Below are 20053 nucleotides of genomic sequence, written 5' to 3'. Positions count from 1 at the left end.
ATTCTTTGGCACTCAGCCTTCTTCACAGTCCAACTCTCACATTCATACATGACCACAGGAAAAACCATAGCCTTGACTAGACGGACTTTAGTCGGCAGAGTAGTGTCTCTGCTTTTGAATATGCTATCTAGGTTGGTCACAACTTTTCTTCCAAGGAGTAAGCATCTTTTAATTTCATGGCTGCAGTCACCATCTGCAGTGATTTTGGAGCCCCCCAAAATAAAGTCTGACACTGTTTCTACTGTTTCCCCATCTATTTCCCATGAAGTGATGGGACTGGAGCCATGATCTTCGTTTTCTGAATGTTGAGCTTTAAGCCAACTTTTCACTCTCCACTTTCACTTTCATCAAGAGGCTTTTTAGCTCCTCTTCACTTTCTGCCATAAGGGTGGTGCTATCTGCATATCTGAGATTATTGATATTTCTCCCAGCAATCTTGATTCCAGCTTGTGCTTCCTCCAGCCCAGCATTTCTCATGGTGTACTCTGCATAGAAGTTAAAGAAGCAGGGTGACAATATACAGCCTTGAGGTACTCCTTTTCCTATTTGGAACCAGTGTGTTATTCCATGTCCATTTCTAACTGTTGCTTCCTGACCTGCATACAGATTTCTCAAGAGGCAGGTCAGGTGGTCTGGTATTCCCATCTCTTTAAGAATTTCCCGGTGTTTGTTGTGATTTAAAGATAATGTACTTTTAAATGTGTGGGTTTCCTAGGTGGCACTAGTGGTAAAGATTCTGCCTGCCAGTTCAGGAGACATGGGTTTGATCCCTGGGTCAGTAAAATTGCCTGGAGAAGGGCATAGTGACCCACTCCAGTGTTCTTGCCTGGAGAATCCCATGAACAGAGGTAGCTGGCATGCTGCAGTCTGTAAGTTTGCAAAGAGTCAGACATGGCTGAGGTAACCTAGCACACACATACTTTTTCATGTAAATTTTATCCCTGATCACAAGAAAAGTACTTTAGCTGGTGCTACTAAAGAAGTGGTCTGTTACAAATCTCAAGGAAAAACTGGCAGTTTGGATTAATTGAGAGATGTTCGGTGTTGGCTTATTGGCAATTAGAGGCAACTTGGACTTTCTGAGATGTTATTGCTTATACAGTAACTGTCAAATTTAATCGCTATGTAAGATATAGTTCCATCATACATTGTAATGCTAGGTACCCCAGAATATGAAACTCTAGACTATACTGCTTCTCTTTTATTCATGTTGTTGAAATCCTGGTTAACAAATATTTGATTATCTAAAACATCAGTGGAGTAAGTGTATTTTTAGCCCTGAGGAGATCTGCTCTAGGACAGAGGAATAGTCTATTCCGTAACACATGTGTTTCTCACTTTATAGTTGTACATATAATTTTGACTAATGCAGTAGCACCCCTCTCTTGTCATTTACTAAGATTATACACAGTTCTTCAGCAGTCATTAGTGTAAACAAGAATAGACTTTACATTTCTTTTAAAATAAAGAATGAACTGAATGAAATAAAATCATTCTTGTTGGCTAGCAGTTTTTAAGCTCCCTTTTCAGTGGCTGGTAAGTTGAGCTTATTGAATTGGGCTTTAGTGTGCTTTTATCAGTTTTGGAAGGCCAGAAGAAGCAGAAAAGGTTTTATCTTCAAACTTTATTACAGTATCACAAAAAAAAACACTTGCTTTCTGGGTATTATGACCTAACTTAACCTGGAGTCATGAAAAAGACAATTGACTTAATGTTTCAGTACTCCAAAATGATACCCCATGGTTCCTTTGGGTATTAACAGCTTCTTTGAATTTTGTACTAAAAATTATTTTAGGTTTGTGAAATTTTTAATGACCTGAAATTTTGTATGTCTTTTTTCTCTGTTATTGTCACCTTCTTGCTGCCATACTTTTACCATTTATGTCCCTCCTTCCTACATATATATCCAGGAGATAATACTGTCATCTAGGACAGTCCTATTCAGATTCCCGGTCCACAGCGAGATAAGGAGTTTATGTCAAAATGAATATGTCAGTAAATCAACATGGTCCTTACCTCACTGAGAGAGACTTGCTATGAAAAACGTGCCAGCTGAACTAAACAGTGTACTTAGTGACTATCTGTTTTATATTCTGGTGCAAACTCTTTTGTTATGAGCCAGTATCAAGCCATTCTCAGATCAGAATCTAGTTTGCAGACTACCAGCAGATTCATGGGCCAACAGTTGGTTAGGGAATGACACTGTAAGGAGCAGTGGCCTGGTTTACACAGGAGATGGACGCTTCAGTAATGAGATCTGTAGTTTAGTTCATAGAGTTCAGATTGTCCTAAAGGGCCATGAAGAATTAATGCAAAAATTAAGGGTGTTTCCTTTATTTTTTTATCCTGAGATAATTTGAATTTAATTACACCTACCCAGTGTTAGTGAAATTCTGTAATAGTTAGAAGGAATGACCAGCTATAAAATTAAGACTTCAAAAGGATCTGTATTGCTTTTTAAAATTATTACACAGTAATTGGATGTTACATTTTTATTTTCATACTCTAGTATGATTTTGCAGTTGGGTAATTTGTTAATAATATGCATATAAAATCTGAATTTTGATTTGAAGGAAGTTATTGAGATTAACTTGGAAGCTGATTATATTAAAACATCATACTATATTGATAGTCATGTATTTATTTACCCATGCACTGGACAGTTCACATGCCTTCATTATAGACCCATAGGTAAATGAATACATGTACACTATTAAACAAAATTAAAAGGGCCTAAGTGACCTTACCTGATATTAGGTCAAGGGATTTAAATTAATTTCTAAGCTATTTATTAATTATTTATTGAATGCATCTATCTCAGTAACCTTCAAGCAAATTTATAGAGCTAAAAATTGTTTTTTGTCCCTTATTTGTAGTCTTATGAAACTCTCGTATTAATATTTTGAGGTTTAGTTTATTGTAAGTCACACATGCTGAAGATATTTTATAGAGTGTATGCAATTCTAAGTTTTTTCCCACTCAGCTATATATCTACATGTATCCTTCAGAAAATGAACATGAAATTATTTTTATTTGTGGACCTCATATTGATTTTTCTATATATTTTAATAAATATTTTAAGAAAATGTGATGTTTCATGATTTAATTACTTGTAAATATTAACTGGTTTATGCATTAAGAACCAATCATGTGTCTCCATTTAGGCTAAACTTGTTATTTTTTCCAAAGGGTACTATGGAACACTGCATAATAGGAGTAATAATCCTTTCAGAATTGACTCAGGAAATGAACCTGGTAAGCCTTTCCATCTAATGGTGACATGAAGTTTGCTAAGTAATGCTGTTTCTTTGATGTAAAACTTTGTATTGCATAAAACTCTGAATAAGCAAGTCTTTTTTTTGGGGGGCGGTGTATTTTATTGTTGGGATAATTAAGTGTTGAAATACTTTTATTGTTATTGAAAATAATAACAACAAGTAAAGTACTACAAAGAACAGGAAATCAGACATGGTCCTCTATGGCAGTTGGATAATTGTTCTTTTATATTCCATGTATATAGTAATATACTAATCATACAAATAAATTATGCAAAAGTAAAACAAGCCTTTATTCCCTTACAAATAAAAGACAAGCAGTTTGGTGAATTGATTTCTCAATAATGGATACACAGCTGCTGCTGCTGCTAAGGTGCTTCAGTCATGTCCGACTCTGTGCGCCTCCATAGACGGCAGCCCACCAGGCTCCCCCGTCCCTGGGATTCTCCAAGCAAGAACACTGGAGTGGGTTGCCATTTCCTTCTCCAATCATGAAAGTGAAAAGTGAAAGTGAAGTCGCTCAGTCATGTCCGACTCTTAGTGACCCCATGGACTGCAGCCCACGAGGCTTCTCCATCCATGGGATTTTCCAGGCAAGAGTACTGGAGTGGGGTGCCGTTGCCTTCTCCGGAATACACAGCAGGACTCATCAAAAAACAGGCTACTTGGCACTCACTTGCTAGCTTGAGTTTTCACCCTGTAAAAGCAGAATTTGCAGAAGCTACACTTCCCCCGACCAGTGCCTTTATGAACTCAGCAATTGAGCACATCCTCACCTGCTTTTGTTTTTAACATGGTTCCAAACAGAACAAAAGGAGGAGTTGTTTTATATGGAATAATGTTATAATAGAGGAAAATGTAGTGTTTATATTTAAGAAGTACAGCTGGCATACAATATTATGTTAGTTTCAGGTATAAAATACAGTGATTTGATATGTGTGTGTGTGTGTGTGTGTGTATATATATATATATATGAATTGATGATCACCACTTAAGTCTAGTAAGCATCGGTTGCCATAAAAAGCTGTTAAAATATTTTTGACTGTTCCTCATGCTGTACATTATATCCCTGAGACTTATTAATTACTTGAAGTTTGTACCTCTTAATCCTCTTTACCTATTTATCCAACTCCCATACCCTGTCTCTGGCAACCACCAGTTTGTTCTCTGTGTCCATGAGTCTTTCTGCTTTGTTTTCTAAATTCCACATGTAAATGAAATCATACAATATTTGTCTTTCTCTGTCTGACTTATTTCACTCAGCATAATACATTTTAGGTCTACCCATGTTACTGCATACAACATGATTTCATTCTTTTTAAATGGCTGAGTAATATTCCATTGTGTGTATGTATGCCACATACTCTTTTATTCATTGATCTATTGATAAACACTTCCATATCTTGGCTATTGTAACTCATGTTTTCTTTGGATAAATACCCAGAAGTGGAATTGCTGGATCATATGGTAGTTCCATTTTTAATTTTATGAGGACCCTCCATATTGTTTTCCATAGTGGGTGTATTAGTTAACATTCCCACCAATAGCACAAGGGTTCCCCTTTTTTCATGTCCTTGCCCACACTTGTTATCTGTTGTCTATTTAATAATTGCCACTCTGAGAAATGTGAAGTGATATCTCCTTGTGGTTTTGACTTGCATTTCCCTGAAGATTAGTGACATTGAACATCTTCTTGTATGTCTGTTGGCCATCTGTATGTCTTCCTTGGAAAAATATCTTTTCATGTCCTAGGCCTATTTTTTATTCAGATTGTTTTTGGTACTGAAGGTAGGGAAGTTTTAGCAATTATGGCCTCAAGTATGTTATGTGCTCTTCTCTTTCTCTCTTCTCCATCTGGGGCCTCTATAACAATGCAGATGTTAATACACTTGTGGTTGTCTTAGAAGTCCCTTAAACTACCTCATTTTTTAAAAAATTCTTTTCCCTTTTAACTGTTGCAGTTGGGTTGTTTCCACTACTCTGAGGTCCAGATTGTTCGTCCATTCTTTTGCTCCCTCTAAGCTGCTGTTGGTTCACTCTAGTGTGTTTTTCGTTTCAGATATGGTATTCTTCAGTTCTGATTGGTTCTTTTTTTATATTTTCTATTTCTTTGTTGAAGTTCTCACTGAGTTCATCCATTTGTCTCCCAATTTTGGTGAGCATCTTTTTTGAGTTACTTTGAACTCTTTATCTGGTAAGTGCTTATCTCCATTTTGTTTAGTTCCTTTTCTGGGGTTTTGTCCGATTCTTTCATTTGGAAGGTAACCCCTCATCTCCTCATTCTGTCTAACTGTGTTTGTTTCTATGTAGTAGGTATATCAGCTACATCTCTTGGTCTTGAAACAGTGGTCTTAGATAAAAGGTGTTTTGGGGGGCCCGCTGGCTCAGTCTTCCTGGTCACTGGAGTCAGTTGCTCTGGATGCTCTATCTCCCCTCTATGGGCTGCATGTGCCCTCCTGTTGTGGCTGAGCCGGGATTGCTGTGGGGGTGCTGGCTTTGGGGCCTGGTCCTGACCCAGCTGGCTGAGAGGGCTGCCTGTGAATGCTGTAGGTAGGCCGATGTGCTGATACTGTGGTTTTCTCATTGTTTCCTCTCAGGGAGCACATGATCTGATTTACATTTGGTCACTTGACAAGATGGCCTCTACCAGGCTTCTTCAATTGTAAATTTATTCTTTTCTCCTTTGTAAGTAATAAATATTATGTGGGGAGATAGTTTAAACTGTGAAAATACCTTATTAAAATCTCATTAAATTTTTAATTTATTCATTTGTTATTTCTATCAGCACAGATTCCTGGTTTCCAACTTTATTTAATATGTTATAGTTTCTTAATAACATTATATTTTGATGCTCAAATTTTCCCAAATTTGGCCATTAGAAACCTTTTCAAACTGACATTTCTGTTCATTTGACATTTACTCACCATCCTTTAGGAGAAGGCAATGGCACCCCAATCCAGTATTCTTGCCTGGAAAATCCCATGGACAGAGGAGCCTGGTGGGCTGCAGTCCATGGGGTCACTAAGAGTCGGACATGACTGAGCGACTTCACTTTCACTTTTCACTTTCACGCATTGGAGAAGGAAATGCAACCCACTCCAGTGTTCTTGGCTGGAGAATCCCAGGGATGGGGGAGCCTGGTGGGCTGCCGTCTATGAGGTCTCAGAGTCGGACACAATTGAAGTGACTTAGCAGCAGCAGCAGCGCCATCCTTTGGACATTTCCTTACTTCCTGTTGCAGGGTGTTCCAGGCTTATCTTGTGTAGAACCAAGTACATACCTTTTCAGAAAAAGCTTCAAGTTCTGAAGCTTTTATGGTTTTATGATAAAAAATACATGGCTTCTGCAGAGACATTTTGCTCAGCCTAATTTTAGAGCATTAACAATTTCAACTAGCATATCTTTAAGTACTTCTGAACCAGGCAATAGGAAAATCTACAATCCATAATGAAAATAAAATATTATAGTTGTCAAATGTGAGCCACGTAAATTCATGCAGGATCAGTAACAGGATGTGTCTTTTAAGAAAAAGATCTAAACTTGAGACTTCCAAAAAATTTAGAATTATATGTTGTCTTGCTTTTGTTAACAGCTAAGACTGCTTATTTCACTAAATTCTCAAAACTAATCTATATTCACATATGAGAAAATTAAAGTTTATAGGCACACCATATCTCTAAATGGGCTTTCTGGTGGCTCAGTGGTAAAGAATCTGCCTGCAATGCAGGAGACACAGGAGACCCAGGTTTGATCCCTGGGTCGGGAAGAGCCCCTGGAGGAGGGCGTGGCAACCCACTCCAGTATTCTTAAGGCATAGTTTAACAGTAGAAAATGGATACATAATCCCTCTTCTCAAAAACATTGGGCATCTAAATGAGTAACCCAAGTAGAATGTATTTGTTGTTGTTGCTATAGTTGTTGTAGTTGCTAAGTCATGTGCCTAGAAGGTAACTCTGAAATAAGACCTGGATTTATAGTTTAGCTTTATTGCCTACTACTTTGTTCAGTGTGTTTAAACTTACGTATCACCATCTGTAAAGTGAGAATGACACTCTCCGAAGGTCTCACTATGATTAGTTAGGTAAATTATTAGCACAGGTCCTAGTATGTACCAGTGCTCAGGAAACCCAGGGTTCTTCCCTCTGCATTATAGATGTGCATGCTGTGCTAAGTCGCTTCAAGTCATGCCTGACTCTTTGCAACTTATTGACTGTGGTCCTCCAGGCTCCTCTGTCCATGGGATTCTCCAGGCAAGAATCCCGGAGTGGGGCTCTTCCCAACCCAGGGATCGAACCTGGGTCTCCTGCGTCTCCTGCTTTGCAAGTGGATTCTTGACCACTGGGCCACCGAGAAGCCCATTTACAGATATGGTGTGCCTGTGAACTTTAATTTTCTCATATGTGAATATAGGTTAGTTTTGAGGATTTAGTGAAATAATATGTGAAGGGTACATAAATTGAGATTGTATAATGGTATGCTGCTGCTGCTGCTAAGTTGCTTCAGTCGTGTCCGACTCTGTGCGACCCTAGACAGCAGCCCAGCAGGCTCCCCCGTCCCTGGGATTCTCCAGGCAAGAGTACTGGAGTAGGGTGCCATTGCTTTCTCCAGTGCATGAAAGTGAAAAGTAAAAGTGAAGTCACTCAGTTGTGTGTCCGACTCTGTGCGACCCTAGACGGTAGCCCACCAGGCTCCCCCGTCCCTGGGATTCTCCAGGCAAGAGTACTGGAGTGGGGTGCCATTGCCTTCTCCAGTGCATGAAAGTGAAAAGTAAAAGTGAAGTCGCTCAGTTGTGTCCGACTCTGTGTGACCCTAGACGGCAGCCCAGCAGGCTCCCCCGTCCCTGGGATTCTCCAGGCAAGAGTACCAGAGTGGGGTACCATTGCCTTCTCCAATGCATGAAAGTGAAAAGTGAAAGTGAGGTCGCTCAGTTGTGTCTGACTCTTCGCGACCCCATGGACTGCAGCCTACCAGGCTCCTCCGTCCATGGGATTTTCCAGGCAAGAGTACTGGAGTGGGGTGCCATTGCCTTCTCTAAATAATGGTATATGTTATTACTAATTTGTATTGAGAAATGTTTTTACTTATTGAGGGAAACTGAAGAAACATACCTATTAAAAGACAGATGGACATTTATTTTAAAAAAGGGAGAAATGCTGCAAATGCTAATTTGAATATTGCATAGTGGATAGAGACCCCAGTAACTGCTCTCTGTAATCACTTTGGACTTCTGTTATGTTTCATGTTCCTGTGAGTAAGTGTGGCATCTAAGTATAGTATGATGGAGCTTAGGAAGTATCAGATAATCAATTCTGATCCCACTGCTTTTTTCAAATATAAATGTCAGTAAGGGAAATGGTTTATTTTCATTTTTCAGGTAGCAAAAGGAACGCTATAGCAACTGTTGCCTGTGGTATTAACAAATCATTAGAGTATCAGACTTCAGTTTCGTTTGCTGTTTTCTGGTGATAAATGAAAATATTTAGTTCAGTCGCTCAGTCATGTCTCACTATTAATGGTATTAATATCATACTTTTTGCTATATTATATTTAGATTAGAGGCTCAACAGCTATTCTTGGTAAACTTATTCTTAAAAATTACTTATTATTAACTAGTAAAATATTCAGAAGGAATATACTGTGGCTTATGTAATAAATCAAATTTCTGACTATTTATAATTTCTGCCTTGGGATTTTTTTAAAGAATATCAAAATATATGAATCAGTGACCTACGCATCTGGTGTATATAGAAATATCACTTTCATATGCAAGAATTTTCTTTAGCTGATTCAGTTTACTGATTCACAGAAAATAAGAATTTTAAGATTATCTTAGAGATTTTTCTTTTTATAGATGAAGTCTGAGGTCCAGGGAGGTTGTTTCTTGCCCAATGCAAAATATGGATGTCTCAGGAGTTGATAGTATCTATCTATTATTTTATAATGTGTGTTTATAATGCCTCTGAAATATGATTTATTCTTGTTTTTAATTTTAGGATCAGTAGAGTTTGCAGAAAAAGCACTGAATTAAAACAATCCAACAACATGGGGTGCTAATTGCAGCTCTGCCATTATTAGCTCTTTGAGTGAAAGTGAAAGTGAAGTCACTCAGTCATGTCTGACTCTTCACAACCCCATGGACTGCAGCCTACGAGGCTCCTCCATCCATGGGATTTTCCAGGCCAGAGTACTGGAGTGGGTTGTCATTGCCTTCTCCTAACTCAAGCTCTTTGAGTAACCTTGAACAAATAACTTACCCTAGCAGATTTTTGAAAGCTCTTTTAGCCCTATACTTTGTGATTATTTGATCATTAATTTCATTGTTTTTCTTACATAGTGAATTTTTTCTTTGCTGTTTGGTAAGTCTGGTTAAATAAATTCATCTTGAACTTTTTAGGTTGATTATTCTAGACCTTCAGCAAAACACAGGAAAATAGCTACCTCATTTCGTGATACTTCTCTCAAAGACATTTTAGTGCTAGCATGCTCTCTTCTAAAAGAGGTAAGTTAATAATTGAGCATCCTGTTTCAGAAGAATTTCAGATGAATTCCCCAGTACCCCATTCTGGCTTTTGAGGAGTGATTGTGGATACTTTTAAGTACAGTTGTTGTTCAGTTGCTAAATTGTGTCTGACTCTGAGACCCCATGAAGAACAGTAGGTATGCGCGAATCTAAACAGTTCCAAACAACTCACTTTTATTTCATAGAGACATAATAGGGTAGGGTCCACAGGTAGTTTGGTGACTTGTCTTTGGACGGTAGTCTCTTTGCTTTCTTACTGTACATTATTGCAGAAACTAACTGAGACTTTGAGAGGGGTCGGGATTGTTCTCCAGAAGCTTACGACTGTCCCCCACATTCAAACAGCCTCTCAGAACCTTTGTTAGCTGAACGTGTATCGTTTATTCATGAAGTCCCCCCACTTTTTCTTGAAGAATATTGTATTTTCAGTTTGTTCCAATTGCTCCTTTGAGCTAATGAATCCTGTACATTTACACGTTTGTGCTGTGTAAAGTATTTGTCCTAAAGTTGCTTCTCACAACTGTAAAAGGTGACCTCCATTTTGCATTAAAATATGAAAGGTTGTTATCCCCATTTTACAATATTAAGTTTGAGAATAGTCTATTACCACAACATCCCTTTGCAATTTTTTTCTTTTTTCTTTTTTTTTAAACTAATTTTAATTTGGCACTGAAGTTATTTAAATCAGGTTGAGTAAAAATTACTAATTGATATATTTCATAATATTTTATTTGACTTTGAATTTTTTTCAGATATTGGCCAAGCCTTTAAACCTTCAGGATCAGGATCAACAAAATCTAGTAATGCAAGTCTTGAAACTGGTTCTCAACTGCCTTAACTTTGACTTCATTGGCAGTTCAGCAGATGAATCTGCAGATGATCTTTGCACAGTACAGATTCCAACAACTTGGAGAGCAAGTAAGAAGAAAGTTTAGTATAAGGAATGGTCAACATAAAAGACATAGGATTAAGCAGTATTGTTGCCTTATGTGCAATTATCTGTTTTTTACTTGGCAATCAAAAAGTTTAAAAAATTGTAACCCAAAGTAGCTGCTGATACCAGTGTTGGAATCTGTTTTCCTCAGTTTAATTCATAGTAACCTCATATTTTGATTTTGGAAAAAAGACAGCTCTATTGTTGGAGGAAAATAAGTTTAGGCAGGTAAATGAAGAGTTCTGTTTTCAAATTTTCAGATAAACAGAGTAGGAGGGGGTATAACACTTGGCAAGAGATATCATCATATTTTTCAAAGTTATGAAGAGAGTGAATAGAGTAGCTAACTTAGCAAACCAGAATTGCAATTTACTTTTTTACAGAGAGGGATACCGAAAAAGAGCAAACACATATGCTCTTACTCATCCCGGAAAGATGATGAGAGTAGGGTTTTCCTGTTGAAGTCAGAGGTGGGGAATGGGGCTGATAGGGCTTGGTGAAGAGTCTGTTCTGCACAAACACCCCCTGGGACCTTCTCTACCACCTGTGCTGCTCTGTGACTGCCCTTTTCCCTTCTCTAAGTACACTTCCCTCTCAATTCCCAAGACCAGAGCCTTTTTCCTTGAGAAATTAAACTGGAGAGGTTTCATATTCCAGGGTATCCAGTACAGTAAAGAAGGACCATACATGAGGTAAAAACTTCTAATACGGAAATTATAGACTAAAACAATTAAAAGGAACTTAGTATCTTGATAGTGGTGATACTTGCATGAACCAACATATTTTGTAAAAATTGCGCAGACTAAATACACACATACCAACACACACAAACACCCACACAAATACATATAATATTGGGAAAGCCAAATAAGATTGGTGGATTTTATAATGTGCTTTCTTGATTGTAATATTGTGCTTTAGTTTTGTAGCAACTTACCATTTGGGGAAACTGGGTGAATAAAACATAAGATCTCTCTGTATTATTTCTTGTAATTACATATGAATCTGATTATCTCAAGAAACATTTTTAAAGGAGAGAGTTAATAGAAACAAAGTAAAGAGTAGAAATAAATTTCCAAAAGGGTTAATTAATATCCTCAGAGAGATTAAGAAAAGGTAATGCATTCCTGAAACATGGAACAGAATATTGTTTCAAAAACAGAAGTTCAGAGACTGTTCCAAATGTAAAAGTTGCCAAAATAAAACATTCAGTAGAAGAGTTGGAAGATAAAATATCCTAGAAAACAGAATGAAAAAAAGCAGGAAGAGATTTATAGGAGGAAAAAAATATAAGAGGATTACAGTATGAAACTAGCAGGCTTGGCATCTATTAGGAGTTCAGAAAAGGACAGGAAAAAGCAGAAGGAAATTTGCAAACAATACCAAAATTTCTCAGCACTGAGACACATAAATATTCAGATTGAAAGATCCAGTAAGTACCCACCATAATGAATGAAAAAAAAATATACTAAATTTCATAATCATGACATTTCAGAATAAAAGTGATAAAGAAGATCCTAAAATCTACCAGAAACAAAGTCACCTATAAAGGACTGGGATCAAGAATAGTATTAGACTTCTCAACAGTAGCACTGGAAGCTAGAGGGCAATGGTTCCCAGATTTCTGAGGGAAAATAATTTTCAAACTAGACTGAAATTATCAAGTATAAGAGAATAAAAATATTTTCAGACATGTAAATTATTCTGAAATGTATCCCTTATGTGCTTGCTCTTAGGAATCTACTTGATACACAAGCCAAGAAAATAGAGAATATGGGGTTTTGGAAAGCTTTAACACAAGATAACAGTCAGCAGACATAAGATAATTATGTAACACATTTGGGAGCAGTCAGTCTAAGAAGAAGGCTCTGGGAGGAAGCGGGGGAAATGGAAATGGAAGTGTCTTAATGTCACTGACCATGTGGAGAATAACATGAAGAACATTTTACACATCTGTCAGAGCATTTGGAAAGAATTAGTGACATATCTATCCATACAACTAAGTACAAAACAGATGGTAAGATTAAATCCAGGGAGTGTTAGAAATGCGATATAATCATAGTTTACTTGGCTCAGCTGTTAGAATTATTTACGTAGTCATAATAAACGTGTAGAATTGACTTAATCTCAAATTGTTGTACTAGTAGATGGATTTTTGAGAGAGGATGGTTTGTTGGAGGAGTGGTGGGAGTAGAGGGGCGAGTGACTGGACATACACTGTAACAAGTTCATTTGATACCTAAAAGCAGTCAGATTGAAATGTAGTGCATATAGCATGACCTTTGGAAACGTATTTAAATACAGCTAAGAGTTGAAAGGTAGAATGGAGTAGGGGACAGCTGTTTTTTATTGTATACTTTTTAGTACTGTTTCCTTTTTGATATTGTTTGAATTTTTAAATGTTTATGTTATTGTAATATAAATAAAAATAGTGAGACAGTTCTCTCAGTGAGAACTGTAAATGCTACATAGAAATAAGGAGCATCTGATCTAATTCTATCTTTGTATTATTTCCATCTTTCAAAGAGAAATAGCTAGGAATTTAAAAGGAATTAGTCTAACTAGAAATAAAGATTGGCCACATGCTGAGGTCTTGGTTTGTATGATAATGTCTTACTGTGCTAAGTATCACTGAATGAAAAGTAATGGTGTTAGATTTTTTTTTTTTTTTCAGTTTTCCTGGAACCAGAAACATTGGATCTTTTCTTTAATTTGTATCATTCACTTCCACCACTCCTATCTCAGTTAGTAAGTAAAACTCATTCATTATTTCATTTAAAAGTACCTGTGATATTTATCTCAGGGTGGTACATATTTACTTTATTTATATTCTTGATATAGTCTACCTCTCATAAGAAATTCTTAATATCATCTATTTGGGATTTGTATTGCTTAACCTATTTATCAATTTCTACTTATAGTCTATAGTTCCTGCCATTTCACTGGTGAGCCCAAAACCCATAACTGGTGATTTAGTTCATGCCCATAGCCAAGACAACCTATCAACCTCTAAAGATCTTTTTTCCTACTCAGTCCCCAGCTCTTCTTCTGGTACTCAGTCCAGCAGTTTGCCACACCACCTGGTACTTTCCCTTCTCTTAACCTCTTTCTAGCTCTTTCTTCACTGCATGACTCCATGTCAGGCTTGCCATGCAGCCCCGTCAGATGTCTCCAAATGAGAAACCAGGGGAATCTGCTCACTTGGTTTTATGTTCATCACTCCAGTTGTTCATTTTCTTTTTTGAATCAAGTTCTATTGTGTGCTAAAAAAAATCAGACTCTTTGGTTACATAGAAATTTGAGATTCTGCATTCCATCTTTGTGGAATCTAAAATAGAGACCAGGCAAAATTGAAAAAAAAAGAAAAAGTTGTCACTTTAATATCTAAACTTGTAGAAGTAAAATTGGAGGATTCTTATATTGTCATTTCCTAAAAAAAAAAAAAAAGGTTTGATTTAAAGTACATATGAGCAGTATGTTTGTTTAGATACGTCATTGCCTAGAAGGGAGGAATAGGTTGACAAAAACACTGCCCCCTCTCCTTAAAAACATGCTTGCTCTCAAAACGAGGGTTTTATTAAGGGAGTGGTTTTTAAACTGGTTTTCACAGGACACTCATGTTTCTATATGGTACCACAGAACTTCAGCCTTCTGTAGTTTAAAAAAACCATGGTTTCATGTTATGTTTACAGTTATGTTTAGGGATAAAACAAACAAGCTGCTGGTGCTTAAAAAGTAGAATGGAAAACTGCTTTAAGAGAATGTTGCTAACAGTCATTGTGCATGCCTATCTTATGATTCTTACCTCACTTCATTCTCACAGTGGCCCTGCAAGGTGAGTATTGTTATCTTCATTACGTAGACAAGTCAACAGACCCAGAATGGCATAATGACTTTCTTAAGGAGGGTGAACTAAATTTTAGAGCTGAGGTTCAAACTCAGTGGTTTTGGCCCCAAACCTCTACATATTTTTAATTGTATTAGTCATTCCTAAACCTTCTACACATCAGAAAGAAGTTTTGTTTTTTGGGATGTTTGTTTGCTTGTGTTTTTTGTTTTTAACATTAAGGACTGTGACAAACTGAGTAACATCTAAACTGATTTTTTTGTCCCTATTCTCATCCTTGCCTTGAGAGCCAGACATTTTATGTGAAATCGCCTATCTGAAATATTTAAATATTGACAGATAATTCTATTTTTTTTATAAGTTGGCAGATATACATATGTGGACTGAAACAAAACATATGTGGGCCAGTTTGGGGCCTCTCAATTAATAAATGAAAGGCTTCAGTGAATTCCAGTAGGAGAATTAAGAACCTGAGTAGTGAAATTGTCTGATAAAGTATTAACTTAAAGAAGATAATTAGGCCACTGATAGATAGTCTGTGGGAATTTTTATAGGCTATCTAACTCTCTCAGGAACATTTTCCAAATTGTTCTCAAGATATTAATAAATGGCGTGGGCAAGATGGTCTGTCACCAGATATATTTGGGACATGCTAGATTAAATAAAGTTACAGATTTTTTCCTACTTACAGGATACTGCAGAGCATTTTGTGTAGTATTTCCTAAACATACTCTGCAACAACACGATGTTTTCATTTTTTCATTTTGGTGAAGCACCTGATTCATCAGTTTACAAAGGTTTAGGCAGCAACAGCAATTGGGAGCCTTTTGAGTGTATTTAGGTCCTGGCTCTGCTCTGGTGTATGTAATATATACAAAAATATTAGAGGAATTTTATATGCAAATAGAAATTCTAATGGTGGGATTGAAGATTTATGGATGGTGGTAATGATCGATGATATTTAGTTTACATTGTTTTGGGGATTCTATAATGCTTTTTCATCATTAAAATTTTTAAAATTTTAATGTAAAAACTAGTGTTCCTTTCGTGTGGCCATAGTTACTTTTAAAGTTGAGATGAATTGTTGTTCTTTTTTTTAGGCACTTTCGTGTTTAGTTCAATTTGCTTCTACAAGAAGGTCCTTATTTAGCAGTCCTGAACGTGCTAAGTACCTTGGTAATTTAATTAAGGGAGTAAAAAGGATACTTGAAAACCCTCAGGTATTTATGAAGTAATTTAATTAACATTAGCATATATAAATACAGTTTTTCTGCTGAAAGGTGCATAATAAACTTATGACATGGTTATGATCCTGGAAGAAAATACATATCATAGTCTTCTTTCTTAGCTCTCTCATCTGTAGTATAAATGGGCATTTTTTAAAAGAGCATGTTTTCCTGACTGATGTCTGTGTTGTTTTTATTTTTCCCATAGGAATAGAAGTTGCATATTTTATTATGCTTCTGCTTTTTACCATTGTGTTTTGCTTGTGCTTCTTAAATTACTGACGTGATTAGAGTTATATCTGTATTCTAAACTAGAAGGCAGTATAAATCTGGATGTTAATATTGAAATAAGTGGCTTTAAATTATGAAATAATATCTTTTTGTCCTCTTGTGGGCAGTAAGAGTTTGTAGATTTTTAAATCTACTCTCTATGTTAACTGCAAATCTTCAGTTGGCAATATTCATTTTAGAGAATTGCAAAGCCATTATTAATTAGTGATTTTGGGTGTCTGGATAAAATTTGTTTCACTTTAGTTTTTGGTTTAAAATATCTGTAGTGAAAGTACAGAAATTAAAAGATTAAATGATGATTTAAGGAGGTTTATCTAAGTCTTTTGGCTGTTAATAACTTTTGAGAGACAAACTTCTCAAACTATAAAGGTAATAATACACATCCTGTCTTCAAGGGGCTTCCTGGGGACACCTTTCTTGGTCTTTTGTTTTCATCTGTCCTTCTCCCAGAGTTACTTCTATATATTATAGTACTTTTGTTAAACTTTCTGCTGTACATGGCAGCAGTTTATATGAATGATTTAGAGATGGGGAGTTGCTTGAGGACATCATACCTGTGGATACTCAATAAATACTTGTTGAATTAAAATATATTTCTGTTATTTGTGTGTACACATTTAATCTAAGTGTAGTGGTATTGCTCTTTGCTAGGATTTCAAGAGCCATTCTTATTTTCCATCTTACATATTTTTCAGTTCTTGTACTGACTTCTGTTTAACCCACAATAGACACATACACACTTTCTCTCTCAGTCTCTCACTTTTCTCTCATGCAAATTTTTTGGGTAATATAATGGTTACCAAACATTATGACTTAGTCATCATGGTCAAAGCTTCCTCCGAAGCCTCTACTATGAATTCCTTATTATTAATTATTTATGATAACATTAAGCCCAGTGGGAATCATTTTTTTAAAATTGATACCTACCCAGTTGATGCAAAGTGCAGGAAGTACCCATGAAAACACTGAGACTTAGTAAAATATTCTTGGAATTTTATTGATGGTGATTAGTTTGGTTTATTTTAAAATTTTTTAAATAGCCTTTCTTTTTGTCTCATAATTTAGGGTTTGTCTGATCCAGGTAATTATCATGAATTTTGTCGATTTTTGGCTCGTTTAAAGACAAATTATCAGCTGGGAGAATTAGTTATGGTGAAAGAATATCCTGAAGTTATCAGATTGATTGCCAATTTTACCATTACTAGTCTACAGGTAAGTAAAAATACATAGTTGATGCTAAACTGTAAATAGAATACTTTCTTTTTTTTAATTTTTATTTTTACTTTATTTTACTTTACAATACTTTATTGGTTTTGCCATACATTGACATGAATCCACCACAGGTGTACATGAGTTCCCAATCCTGAACCCCTCTCCCACCTCCCACCCCATATCATCTCTCTGGATCATCCCCGTGCCCCAGCCCCAAGCATCCTGTATCCTGCATCGAACCTAGACTGGCGATTCGTTTCTTACATGATAGTATACATGTTTCAGTGCCATTCTCCCAAATCATCCCACCCTCTCCCTCTCCCTCAGAGTCCAAAAGTCTGCTCTATACATCTGTGTCTCTTGTGCTGTCTCACATACAGGGTTATCGTTACCATCTTTCTAAATTCCATATGTATGTGTTAGTATACGGTATTGGTGTTTTTCTTTCTGGCTTACTTTACTCTGTATAATCGGCTCCAGTTTCATCCATCTCATTAGAACTGATTCAAACGTATTCTTTTTAATGGCTGAGTAATACTCCATTGTGTATATGTACTATAGCTTTCTTATCCATTCATCTGCTGATGGACGTCTAGGTTGTTTCCATGTCCTGGCTATTATAAACAGTGCTGCGGTGAACAATTGCAAATAGAACTGCCATATGACCCAGCAATCCCACTGCTGGGCATACACACTGAGGAAACCAAAATTGAAAGAATACTTTCTTGATAAGATTTGGTAGGGATTTAAAAAAAAAATCGATTAAAGTACTTTGCTAAAAGTATTCACTGCAAGATTTTAGGAAAAAGTTCTTTGTAACAAATTTTATAATAATAATTTAGAGGCCATCTAATCTAATAATTAAAAAGTGAATTGAGAAACTGTGGCAAAATCTATGTGGAGAAATAAAGTTTTACAGATTAGTTTTTGGAAAAATTCTTTTTATAAGTTTGGGGAGAAGTTTCAAAACCATATTTTCCACCTGATATCAGCTCTGTTAAAAATATTCATGGAAAGAAGATTAGAAGGATGTTCACAAAGATATAAAATTTGCTATGTTAAATGTTCATTAATGTTAGAATAAGTTTAGTTTTAAATGTATGTTTAGTTATTTTGCCTCTGCAGTTCTTATTCTAGGAAGATATGATATCAGTTTAAATAACATTTGCTTTATTTTTTTGTAGCATTGGGAATTTGCTCCCAACAGTGTTCATTATTTATTAACTCTGTGGCAAAGGATGGTAGCATCAGTTCCTTTTGTGAAATCAACTGAACCCCACTTATTAGACACTTATGCACCAGAAATCACGAAGGCCTTTATCACTTCTCGCTTGGAATCTGTTGCCGTAGTTGTGAGGTATTGAAAGCTAAGTGTTTTTGTTGAATTTTCATCTTCTGCATCTTGGCTTTTTTTAAAATGGAAGTATAATTTACTTGTGGTAAAATTTGACCTTTTTCAGTTTTATGAGTTCTGACAAATGTATACATTTGAGTTTAACTAACAATACAATCAAAATATAAAATAGTTCCATCACCCCAGAAAGTTTTTTTAGGTTCCTTTGTAGTCAGACCTTTCCCCCGATCCTTAGCCTCTAGCAATTATTAATCTGTTTTGTTTTCCTAAAATTTTTGCCCCTTTTGAATGCTGCGTAAATGAAATCATATAGTGTGTAGCCCTTTAGTCTGGCTTCTGTCCCTTGGCATAATGCATTTGAAATTTTTCCATTTTATGTTGGTAGTTCTTTACTTTTTATTCTGAATAGTATTTCATTTTATGACTATATCATAGCTTATTAATCCATTCACCATTTGGATTCTTTCTGTTTAAGTGTTCCTATACAGATTTTTGTATGAATGTAAGTTTTTATTTCTCCTGGGTAAATACCTAGGTGTGAGATCTGGGTTGCTAGGTAAATGTGTATTTCACTTTAAAAGAAATTGCCTAACCATTTTCCAAAGTGCCCATTTCGTTCTGCATTCCTACCAGCAGTTTATGAAAGATCCAATTGCTTTGCATCCTCATCAGCACTTGATATTGTCAGTTTTGAAAACTTAGTGATTCTGACAGATGTGATGCCTCATTGTTGGTATAAATTGCATTCCCTTAATGACTAATAGAGCTTCCCTGGTGGCTCAGACGGTAAAGCGTCTGCCTGCAATGCGGGAGACCCGGGTTCGATCCCTGGGTTGGGAAGATCTCCTGGAGAAGGAAATGGCGACCCACTCCAGCACTCTTGCCTGGAGAATCCCACGGAAGGAGGAGCCTGGTGGGCCACAGTCCATGGGGTCACAAAGAGTCAGACACAACTGAGTGACTTCACTTTCAATGACTAATAATGTTGAACATCTTTTTGTGCTTATTTACCATTTCTATATACTCTTTGGTAAAATACCTGTCAAATCTGTTGCCCATTTTTTGATTGGGTAGTTTATTTTCTTATATTGAGATGTGAGAGGTTGGTACACTTAGGTCACAAGTCTTTTTATCATATGTGTTTTGCAAATATTTTTTCCAGTACATTGCTTGCCTCTTCATTTCCTTAACAGAGAGAGCCTTTCAAACAACAAGAGTTTTAAAGTTTCATGAGGTCCAGATTATCCTTAATTTTTTTCTTCTAGAAGTTTTATAGTTTTAGAATTTAAATTCAGGTCCATAATCCATTTTGAGTTAATTTTTGTATATGATACAAGGTAAGTCTCCATGTTCTTTTTTTTTTCCTTTTTTTCCTTTATGTATATTGAAAACTG

At 36.2% G+C, this 20053-nt stretch overlaps 1 protein-coding gene across 4 annotated transcripts in view; it reads left to right on the top strand.

The window, feature by feature from the left end:
- The window catches only part of RANBP17 (RAN binding protein 17), a 349515-nt gene that overhangs the window by 29752 nt on the left and 299710 nt on the right, over positions 1-20053 (top strand). For all 4 annotated transcript variants that reach the window (XM_040262770.1, XM_040262768.1, XM_040262769.1 and 1 more), the window contains 7 exons: positions 3190-3255; positions 9670-9774; positions 10548-10713; positions 13404-13477; positions 15677-15796; positions 17159-17305; positions 18490-18662. In XM_040262770.1, coding sequence (XP_040118704.1) covers positions 3190-3255; positions 9670-9774; positions 10548-10713; positions 13404-13477; positions 15677-15796; positions 17159-17305; positions 18490-18662 — 851 coding nt within the window. The remainder of the gene's footprint in view (positions 1-3189; positions 3256-9669; positions 9775-10547; positions 10714-13403; positions 13478-15676; positions 15797-17158; positions 17306-18489; positions 18663-20053) is intronic.

The sequence above is a fragment of the Oryx dammah genome, unplaced genomic scaffold (assembly GCF_014754425.2).
Source record: "Oryx dammah isolate SB20612 unplaced genomic scaffold, SCBI_Odam_1.1 HiC_scaffold_20, whole genome shotgun sequence".
NCBI lineage: Eukaryota > Metazoa > Chordata > Mammalia > Artiodactyla > Bovidae > Oryx > Oryx dammah.
Note: the sequence above shows the minus strand (reverse complement) of the source record. Positions and strands in the feature narration are given on the sequence as shown.